At 36.8% G+C, this 10,610-nt stretch overlaps 1 protein-coding gene across 3 annotated transcripts in view; it reads left to right on the top strand.

Moving 5' to 3' along the window:
• Positions 1-9,518, top strand: part of mfsd1 (major facilitator superfamily domain containing 1) — a 13,946-nt gene extending 4,428 nt beyond the window's left edge. The window contains exons 7-17 of one of the 3 annotated variants that reach the window (XM_014011081.1): positions 189-291; positions 772-870; positions 2,405-2,516; positions 3,126-3,182; positions 4,351-4,507; positions 4,685-4,782; positions 4,892-5,004; positions 5,109-5,156; positions 5,271-5,337; positions 8,654-8,762; positions 8,891-9,518. In XM_014011081.1, the coding sequence (XP_013866535.1) occupies positions 189-291; positions 772-870; positions 2,405-2,516; positions 3,126-3,182; positions 4,351-4,507; positions 4,685-4,782; positions 4,892-5,004; positions 5,109-5,156; positions 5,271-5,337; positions 8,654-8,762; positions 8,891-8,950 (1,023 nt within the window). In that variant the 3' untranslated portion in view covers positions 8,951-9,518. Of the gene's footprint in view, positions 1-188; positions 292-771; positions 871-2,404; positions 2,517-3,125; positions 3,183-4,350; positions 4,508-4,684; positions 4,783-4,891; positions 5,005-5,108; positions 5,157-5,270; positions 5,338-7,274; positions 8,477-8,653 lie in introns of those variants that run through there. The other 2 variants (XM_014011079.1, XM_014011082.1) reach the window with 2 other exon arrangements.
• The last annotated feature ends 1,092 nt before the right edge of the window (positions 9,519-10,610 follow it).

Raw genomic sequence — 10,610 nt, 5'->3', positions numbered from 1 at the left:
AATCTGTGCTGGGGATCAGTCCCAACTACTGCCAGGTCCAATTTTTTGGTCAATTTCTAAATTGACAGAGGTATTGTCATTTTTCATTAATGTCAGCCTTTCACCAGTCTGCAATAAYTCTGGCATTGTTCATTGGAAATGAATGTGGTGCACAAAATGTATTCAGTTGTYTGTCTCCTCGTTCACAGGGCAGCACAGTGAACATGAACATCATGGGCTGGGTGTATAACAAAGTCGCGCTTGCCGTTGGTTCAACCGGGTACACGGCATTAGGCGCGTCACTTATGATAGGTAGGTAACATGCTCTGGYGCTTAAACTCCTCGTTTCTCTCAGCTAGAGCAGACTTTAAATGGAGTTTCTGGTTACATGCGCTCCGTCTCTCTGTGTTGGAGACACTGGAGCCTTTCTCTGTAAATGATGATCTCAGATAACACAGCCAGCACAGACCGAGAGAAGTGGTAAAGAGAACTAAAAGTGCTACTTGCCGCCTCAGATGAATCACAGGGGGTGGGAAAAGTGTCAGTTCTTGTATTTTTTTTCCCACAGCAATTTCTCAGTAATGTAAAAGTGCTTCTACTTTTTGCCCATCTTGCAGTGTTTTGTCTTTTCTGGTCTGTTTCCATTGCCACTAGAAGTTAAACTTTAATCGAACCATTTAAGATAAGTTTATATTGACAGAAACAGTCAGTACTTTTCTGGTTTTGGGCGAWAACCTTTTTAAAAAGGACTTCTGCACACTTTTTAACACATTTTTTTTCTTCTTTTTTCAGCTGCTGCAACCTGTGTGTTTTCTCTAATCTGTGCCTTGGTGTTAGCATTTCTTGATAAGAGAGCGGAGAAGATCCTTAATAAGGAACAAGGGAAGACGGGTATGTAAAAAAAGGGAAAAAAAAAGTGTATTTTATTATTTTCCTTCTTCAGGGGTGCCCGTTAATGGCTAATTTTAGGGGTTGTTTTCAAACTGKTAGGCTTGACTGTTTGGCCTCACATTTGTGTTGATGTTCTTTCCAAATGATGCCAATTTAAGTCCAGAATCACATAATTGTCCATTTTTTTAGAACTTTGCCAGCCTGCTACCAAAAGGCCCATTGGTTGGGGAAGTTAGGGGCTGTATGTGTTTCCCTGTTAGCAAAATATCTCCATGAAYCACTGAATGGGTTTTATTTTAACTTTCATAAAGTAATCATTGGATGTACTTCTACAACTGATTAACTTTGAAATCATTTCAAAATGGTTGCCACAGCTAATTGACACAAACATACTTCTGCCAGTTTTACTAATATTGAGCTAAAAATTGGTGTAATTGTGTAAAATAAAGGTAAAAAAATAATCACTAACACATTTTCATTGTTTAGCTCACTCACTGACTGTAAAACCATAGTTTAAAATTTTCCATTTACCTTACTCTTCTTACGTTTTGCTAGTTTTTACTAAATATTCATTTTAAATGTTAAGGAATATATGTAAATACTAAATACTAAATCTAAATGTAAACATTAAATGTTTAAGTTTGCATTTTAGTCTTTTGAAATGGAACACAGCTTTTGCCGCTGGTGTTTGGCTCATGTTATGACATCATCATCCTGAGACAATAGCTTGAACGCAGCTAGCACTTCCCTTCAAGACATCATACTTGCAATTATGGCCGCTTTAGCAGCTTTAGTAGCGTTAGCAATCCACTACTAACGCTGCTAAAAATGGTATTTAAAATCKAATTTCAAAATATCTTSACTGCAAACAGTATGGATGGTACTTTTGGTCTGGCAGTTTGAAGTGCAGCTCGGCTGCTACTGCAGGTTTGGTGTCTCGTGGGAAGTGTTAGCTGTGTTCAAGCGTTAGCACAATGAGGAATATACAAAATATAAATGTAAATATACCTCATTGCGTTAGCAGTTGCTATTGTCTCAGGATGATGTCATAATGAATTGAGTACCATTGGCAAGGGTTTTGTTSTATTCTAAAATATCTTAATGTAAACTTACACTTAACTACAGCATTTAACGTTTCCATTTAGATGTACACATTTAGATTCAGGATTCTGTATTTATATATGTTATTTAACGTTGTAATTTAATAAAAAAGCAAAACGTAAGAACAGTGATCTACTGTACATAACAACAAAATGTTAGTGGAAAAACATTTTACACCCAAATGAGCTAAATAATGTGTTGGTGTCAATTWGCTCCATATTCACAACATTTTGAATTTATTTTATTATTTGTCAAGGTTGGACCAACCAGCTGTAATTACATAATTTGTCAACACACGATGATTTTTGTCTGAAACTGTAGAATGAAAGGTGGCAGGCATTCCTTTCAAAAAATGATAGGCCTTTAGTTGTCAAAGATGTAAATCTTTTAAGATCTACATCTACTTTTGTGTGTTTGTAATCTCATCTTTCAGGCGAGGTGATCAAGCTGACTGACGTAAAACACTTCCCCTCAACTCTGTGGCTCATCTTCATCATTTGTGTGGGTTACTATGTGGCCATTTTCCCTTTTATTGGACTGGGACAGTGAGTATTTCATCTGTTTTGGCTGCACAAACACAGTCTTTTCCCCAAAGTTATCTTCTAATGTCTCAGCATCAATTACAGTCAGCAGCTTTTCACTAACTCTCCTTTTAATGTTATAAATTACAGGGAAGTAGCACCTAAATTGCTCAAACTTCACAATTTGTTGGAATTATTATTATTATTATTATTGTTGTTGTTATTATTGTTATTATTGTTAATGTATTATCAGCTTCCGTTTTCTTCAGATTTGGTTAAATTGTCTTCAGCCATACCATTGTTTTCACATTTTTCTAACTAAAAAGCCTTTACTAGTTTGTTCTTTGACAGATGGATTTGCAATGGAACACTTAAAATGATCACATTAATTATCCCTCACTAAACTCACTCAGATCTCTTAGCAACAGCCACGACTTTTCTCCAGTCGATTGGAGCTCAGAGAGCAAATGGTTTCATTGCAAATGAACACAATAGATTCTTTGAAAAAGACAATTTTGACACTAAAGTAAACTCGTTTTCTCTTACCTTTGTGCAGTCAAAGAATTTAGTATGTGCAGTTATTGTACTGTGAGTCATCTTAATTTTTTTATTAATTTTTTTTAATTTTTTTAGGGTTTTCTTCATTGAGAAATTCAACTTCTCTCCAGCCCAAGCCAGAGCTGTCAACAGGTAACTCAGATCAGGTGTATCAGACAAGCTGTTGCAGACAATAACTGTTGTTGGCGCTATTTGTATTTTTTAGTTTTTAAAGAGACATACTTTTTTTTGACATTTTAAAAATAAGAACTTAATAAAATGTCTAAACTTTTTTGCAAGGAGAAATTTAGACAAGTGTCATGTTTTATGTGAAGCATATAGGAACACCACTAAAAAGACAAAAAGAAAATTGTTTTGGTTTCTGTAGTGGAGGAAAAAAATCACAAAGATCAGGCAAAGACTTCAGTAATTTATTTTCCACAGATTCACAATTTATTGCCGGCAAATATGGAGAACAGCCAAAAACACAGAAAATCGAGCATTAAAAATATTGCTCTGCTCGCCTGCTCAAAGTTTCAGCTGCTCTGCTTTTATACACACACTCACATTTTCAGACAAAAAACAATCCCACATCTGCAGGCTCATGACCTCGAACAGCGCCAGAGAGTCGCTTCTGAAATATCTTGCTGTTGTCTATAAAATGATTAACATGTTTTATGTAAAGTCAGAGAGTACTTTTGTAGATATTACAACACTTAACCTTAAACAATTATTAAATATTATTTAACATGTTCTCTAATATTGAGTGAACAATTCATATTTGCCTGAGAAATTCATTTTAACCCCAAGTAAACCTCAAAAAACCTAAACTAAAATACTGTTTTTGTGTTTTTTTTTCTCCAAAAAAATCAGACATATTTATTATTAATAAGTTCAGTAGTGACAGATGATTAAGAATATATATTTTATTTACTAAGTAGTCCGATTAAACAACTGTTTCAGTCTAAGCATTCTTAGTGTTAGCTTCTTAAAACACAAGAATGAAATTAAAGTGAAGCTCAGGGTTTATGGAACCATTTAAATGGGAGACTGCAATGTAGGTGAAAATTGTATATCACAGTGTATGTGTGCACACGCACTATTGTTAATTTATGTTTAACAATCTCCAAAGTGAAGTGTATCACCACACCCTCTTAAATAAGCTGTGAAGAAACGACTGTAAAGACTGAGCTTTAGTGCTGCAGATCTACAGTTTTATAAAAGAAAAACCAGAGGAAGTGAAAGTGGAGAAAGGGATCCTGTGAAAGAAGATTATAAAGWTGAATCTGTTAACGTAGACGTGATGTTTTCTGTCTTTCAGTATTGTTTACATCATCTCAGCACCCGCATCTCCAGTTCTGGGCTTTATTGTCGATAAAACRGGCAGGAATGTGGTTTGGGTAATGATCGCAGTGGTTGCAACGCTCGCCGCTCACATTATGCTAGCTTTCACCTTCTGGAACCCGTGGATCGCTATGGTAATACGTTTACCCACTTATTTTTTATTATTAAACTCAAACACGTGTGACSTGTGGTTCTAGACAAAAACGTGGCATTTTCATAATGTGGCTGTATCAGTTTTTAYGAAGGAATTTTGTGTGAGCTTACAAGATGTATTAAAGATGATGAGTATGTGTCCTCTTCTTGTCTTCCAGTCCCTCCTGGGTGCCTCCTACTCCTTACTGGCCTGTGCGCTGTGGCCCATGGTGGCCTTTGTGGTGCCTGAACATCAGCTGGGCACAGCCTATGGCTTGTAAGTGCATTTTTTAATAGCATAATTATGGCTTCACTAAAAAAAATAACCATGTTCTGCTTCATCKGCCGTCTCATCAGCAGTTAATTTGTTCATTTTCGTCCACCAGCATGCAGTCCATCCAGAATCTTGGACTTGCTGTCATTGCCATCACAGCGGGGGCCATCCTAGACTCCAGAGGATACCTGGTGTTGGAAGTGTTTTTTTGCGCCTGTATATGCAGTCAGTATTAATCGTCGGCTCCAACACGCCATCAGTATCTAGTCACTTAAAGTTTTATTAGACATTTTTGAATGGCAAATCCGTAATTTTTATTTSTTTTGCAGTTGCACTGATGGCAGTAGTGATGCTGTACTTCGTAGATTATATCAAAGGTAGCCTGGAGCCTTAAATTCTGTTTTTATTTTTTTCTTGACCTCTTTATACTCTCCCCACCTTCTGCGTACACTGAGACCCACTCATTTCCTCATCTCGCTCCCTTCTTTCAGGTGGAGATTTGAACCGGTCAGCTGCAGCCAGAGTCAAACTCCAGAAAGAGGCCACTACAGATGCAGAGTAAGTATTTTAATCCCTCACTCTACCCTCAGTCTAATAAATGAACAAGAAGCACAACTTACTCATAAAAGCAAGTGACAAAGAAATGACTTGAATAAGAGTAAGAGCCCTGAATCTGTCGTTCAATCGAAGAAGAAGAGTTGAGTAAAATAATTTGAATGTTTAAATACTGTGGCTCAAGTAAAGTTTTCGTTGATTTGTTTCTGTTCCACCCTCCTAATGCTCGAGTCACATTCGGAGCTTCAGTTTACTGTATATCTSTGGCTCTTTGTTTAATGGACGACTAGTAAATTATAGTTTACAAGACTCGTGAGTGTAAATGGCTGTCGAATCAGGCTATAATTATGAATAACGGTTGATTATACTCCATTGTGTTTTTTAAGTGGTCGTTAATGCAAATGTGCTAATGGCACTGCAGTTTACAAGCTAAAGTATATTGATTATAAATGTTAATTTACGACTTTAAAAGCAACACATCCAGGCAACAGCAAGGAAAAGTGCCCAATTGTCACAGTGAATAAATAATTTTCTTTCTGACGGGGAAAAATTAGGCACCTGTGAGCACTTTGGAGCTCGTGATGGCAATAAAATCAGGCATGGTCCAGTTCTGGTGTTTTATTTGTGTTTTGATGTGAACTATGACCTCATAAAGACAAATGTTTGGAACATCATTGAGTGCTGCTCTCAAAACATTTTCCTCGTCTTGTTGTAGAATGAATTGACACTCTGAGAGCTATGGTTTCAGGAAATAGAAAACTAGGGGAAGTACCACATAAACAAAAGCATTAAAAAATGTTCCCGCATCCAAAGTTTCGCAGCTGTCAGCATAATAATTCCAATATGTTGGCATGGGGTTATGAATGATTACTATCTTACCTGTTGTAGATAGCTCTTAGTGCAGCTTGCAGTTTGCTAAAAATGGTTCATTCTGACTACACAGAACATCTAGCAGCTAAAAGGCCTTTTTGTGGCTTCAAACCCAGGTTCAGAGCGTTTTGCATTAGCCCTTTTGGCCCAGATCCACTCCAATTTCTGGAACCCTGAAACCCGTGGTTCTATCCCAGTTTGACATCAGCTACTGCTGCTCATTGATTGGATCACTGGTCAAACATCAGCTACCAATGGTTCTGTCATCCTGCCCTCTCATCTTAAGAGTCATACCCCTGGTCCTGTACAGCCTTCAGTACTTTTCCTTCGAGTTTGGTGTAGTCCATTATTGTTGTGTTGCAAATAAAATTAAATAAGATTTGCACGTTATGATCCCGCCCACATCGAGGCGACTCTCTGGTCAACACAACCAGGGCCTGGGAAGAATAAGGCCAGGTCGCCTGGAGCTGATGCGAGCCACGCTGAACAAAAAAAGTATAATTTATATTTAAAATATTTCATAGTAGTTCACTTGAATGGTATTTTTGTCCCTGTTTGTTTTGCATTATACAGTTATTTATATTATTCTTTCACGCATTAGAAGCAGCAGCTAACTCTAGCACTTCTTGTTCTCGTTTAAAAGCTTTTCTCAATGTTTTAGTTGGTCTGTTTTCTGTTTGTTTTTAAATGCTTTGACTCCATTCATATCGTGTTCTGTAGAATTAACAAGAGCAAATTAATATTCTGCAGCATGATGCAGAAAATGGATTCCTGACCAAATAAATTGTTGCTACATTTATCGAAGCTTTCAGTTTTACAAACGCTGCATGATGATGAATGCCAGTTCTGAAACTACTCGTGACCCATTAAAAGCTGCTCGTGACTACGTCCTGCTCTTTTTTTTTTTGCATGAACTTAGAGTGGGAAGGGAACTGAGCTTTACTTCTCTCTCTGCCTCACCACACACTGTGAATTCTCTGACAAGTCTCTTTTTTGTGTGTGTGTTTGTGTGAGTCATGTGCACACTGTCTAATATTTTCTGCTCCGTGTTGTAATGACTATTTTTCCAGATGATGATGATGWTGATGATGAGCGAACACACATGGTCCTGGGCTTCAGAGCCAGCAGGCTGCACTGTCCACCCCAGAGCTTTCAGCCTACGGCCACATGGGGCGGGACTGCGGTTCTGACTCCACCCAGTGATGTCATCTGTGGTTCTTCGCACCTGAAACTGACTGTCTGGGATTGGCTGTGGCACAACACTGAATAGATCTAACTGGCAACCATCTATATCAGGACACTGACATATAACAGTACCAAGTTTGGACAGTGTTTTAAAAAATGTATGTAATATGTATTAACTTGAATAGTGCCTGTTTATCTTAACACCCATTCATTTGATTACAGATACAGATTTTTTATATATAATTGGGAGACTTTTTGGGTCTTAGTTGTATTTTGCAAACAATTTTCAAGTGGACTTAACTTGTCATGCTAAGTTTTACCTTTATTTTTAACCATAGATATATGTAGCTCACTCTTTTGGTCAGGTATTTTATATTTTCACAATTTAATTTAATTTATTTTTTTTCTCAAAGTTCATAAAAAATATAATTTTGTTAATGATATATTACTACAATATTACAACTAAATCTGGATATATCTTTTTATGAAAACATTTAACACTGTAATGGTTTTAGCTTTTTTTTATTGTGTCCAAATATCCGTATAATTTATGTTTTGCAGATTTGCTCATTTTTCGAGCTCGGGTCATGGCTTTGTTTTTAACACTTTCCAAATTTACATCATTTGCATTAATGTGTTCCTGCACTCTGCTTTTACCTCTCAGCATTCCAGTCATTTGCTTGTAGTTTTGTATTTTAGCTGTTGTCAGGGTCGTACGTGGTTAACATGCACTACCTCAGCTGGGCCAAAAAAAAACAAAGTCGCAGTTGAATTGTTCAGAAAACATTTAACACGTGCAGAAATGATCAGTTGTTAAAGAGCTGATTTTAAAGGTCAGAAATGCATTGGTCTTAATTTTCTCTTCATTTGGACAACTGTGTTGAAGCTGTGTGGTTTATGTGTAACTGTCAGTGTTTGTCTTGATTTCCTTTTTTTATCATCAACCTTTAATAATCTATGTTTAAAAATATGTGATTGAGAAAAATTATGGAGGGAAAACTCACTTAAAGATTGCTTTTTGTAGAAGCAAATCCACCTTGATGCCAAGACTTTTGACATTCAATTAAACCTGAATTGTTTTTAGTTTTTTTGAATCAACGTTTTTATTCCTGTAGTATTTCTGTCTCCAGTGTCTCCCCTGTATTGTGCTACATTCTTGTGGACCTTTTTTTTTGCAGCTCGCTGTGATTCATCATCTTAGGAACATAATGATGTTAAAGTGGCTGCAGGGCTGTTTATGCTGGCCACATTATTATCCCTGCAGGATTAAGAAAAGGCTCGGTAAGGTGGTTCCGAGCGAGCGCGCCGGCCTGCTGACGCCCATGTCTGCGTTCGGTTTACGGAACAGGTACCTCTCCAGGCTCGGCGCTCAGGTATGCACACACATCAACAGAAGTCTTTTCAATAACTCGGGCGCTAYATCAGCTTTTAAAAGACTGCTCTGTTACTTCATCTGTGGTATTTTTCCCTCTTTCATTTCTAATTCCCTCTGTGCTCTCAGCTCCCAGACCACTGCTCTACCCATCTGTCATCCCTCGCCCACAGGAGCGTTCTGAAATGATACCTGTCATTCTTTGGTCTTTTGCAAAATTGCACTCTGTTATTCTAGACATGTATGCGCTAAAATAATATTCTTAGAAAGCATCAATTTGAGCAAAATGTTGCACTATTTTACCTGACTGCTCTGGGTTTGCACTGTTAAAGCTTTTTTACTAAAAGTTGTTCCATAATTTTATCTTTTTTCTACATTTTTGTTCCCCACTTGAGGTGCCTTTCTATAAAAACCAAGCCAAATACGTTTTCTTTTTCTCTGCCAGCTAGTCGTTCTTTGTAAAATTGCATTCTTGTCCCTAGATGCTGTTTCAGAGATTAGGTCTCTTGTAAACAGCAGAGGGCATCAAGTCACTCAAATGTTTGTTCACCTCTGACCATGAGAATGCTATTTTCAACAAATAGGATGTAGCTTTGTCTTCTTTGCACTGCCAAGGGTTTGTGAGTTCCAACACGATGCTCAGTTCGTAACAAAGGTTTTTAACTTGTTCAGTGTTATTTTTAATATTTGAAATAAAACAACTTTTGATATTTGATTTATTACTTGATATATTAAAACTACTTTTAAAAACTTCTAATGGTGTCTGTAGAATCTTTGCACACAAGGTCATTGAAAATTAAAACTTGTAGACCTTCACATTCAGGCGTGGAGAAACAGGAGCAGTAAAAACTGGYAGACCTTTTCCAGATTACAGTAAATGTAGGCATTTCTGGTTAGGTTCATTAATGTCACGACACAAGACAAACATGAGATCTTAATAAAATGCAGCTTATTTTTCTCTAATGGTTCTTTCTACTAATGCCTTGTGCTAACTCAGTACCTTGATGATGAAACGGCAAAAATAATATTAAATTGCATTTTGTTTGTCATTCAAACTACAAATAAATGATGGTAATTACATTTGTACTTAAACTCATAAAGATGTCTGCTTTGGATTCAAATGGGTTCTGATGAAAAAGATGTGAAGTATTTTGGTCTTGTGGGTGCACATCATTGATGTAAACATATCAATCATACCCACCCAGGATTTTTTATTTATTTATTTATTTATTTATTTATTTATTTATTTATTTGCAGACAGTTACCAAAAGGCCACCACTAAGAGATGTGTGGTCAGTGGCAAAACAAATAAATCTAGAAATTTTGTTTTAACAAAAGTGCAACTTTTGAGAAAATGTCAGGCAGCATTGCAGAAAGTTAGGCAATTTGTATCCTCTTGTGGTGGCTGTAGGTTATTGCATCTTTTCTATTAACTTTAAGCAACAGCAAAAAGCATTGTATTTTTTTCACAAGCTAAAGTGCTAACAAAAATATTTTAAGCCATTAAAACTAGCAAATTTGTTGCAGGTTAGCTGATCAAACACAACAGTTGTTTTTTTCTGACACTGAAGCTTTTTAAATCCATGTCTCAGAGTGGAGGTGTGAAATCACGCAGGCTACGGACGGCTGCAGTCAATAGTTGTTCTGCACTTGTGCAAGTAAAACAGCAACAATGATGGATAGCAGTTTTATTTGTGCTTTTCACCCTTTTGAACATGCAAACCCAACCTCAGTCCAAACAAAGGCTTATATTTTTCACTGTTTAGAATGTAATTGCTGTCATGCTTGAGACCAAAGTGTCTGTGCACGTCCCGTTAAAATACAAAAAAACATTGTGCCATTTAGTGAC

The sequence above is a fragment of the Austrofundulus limnaeus genome, unplaced genomic scaffold (assembly GCF_001266775.1).
Source record: "Austrofundulus limnaeus strain Quisiro unplaced genomic scaffold, Austrofundulus_limnaeus-1.0 Scaffold76, whole genome shotgun sequence".
Lineage (NCBI taxonomy): Eukaryota > Metazoa > Chordata > Actinopteri > Cyprinodontiformes > Rivulidae > Austrofundulus > Austrofundulus limnaeus.
Note: the sequence above shows the minus strand (reverse complement) of the source record. Positions and strands in the feature narration are given on the sequence as shown.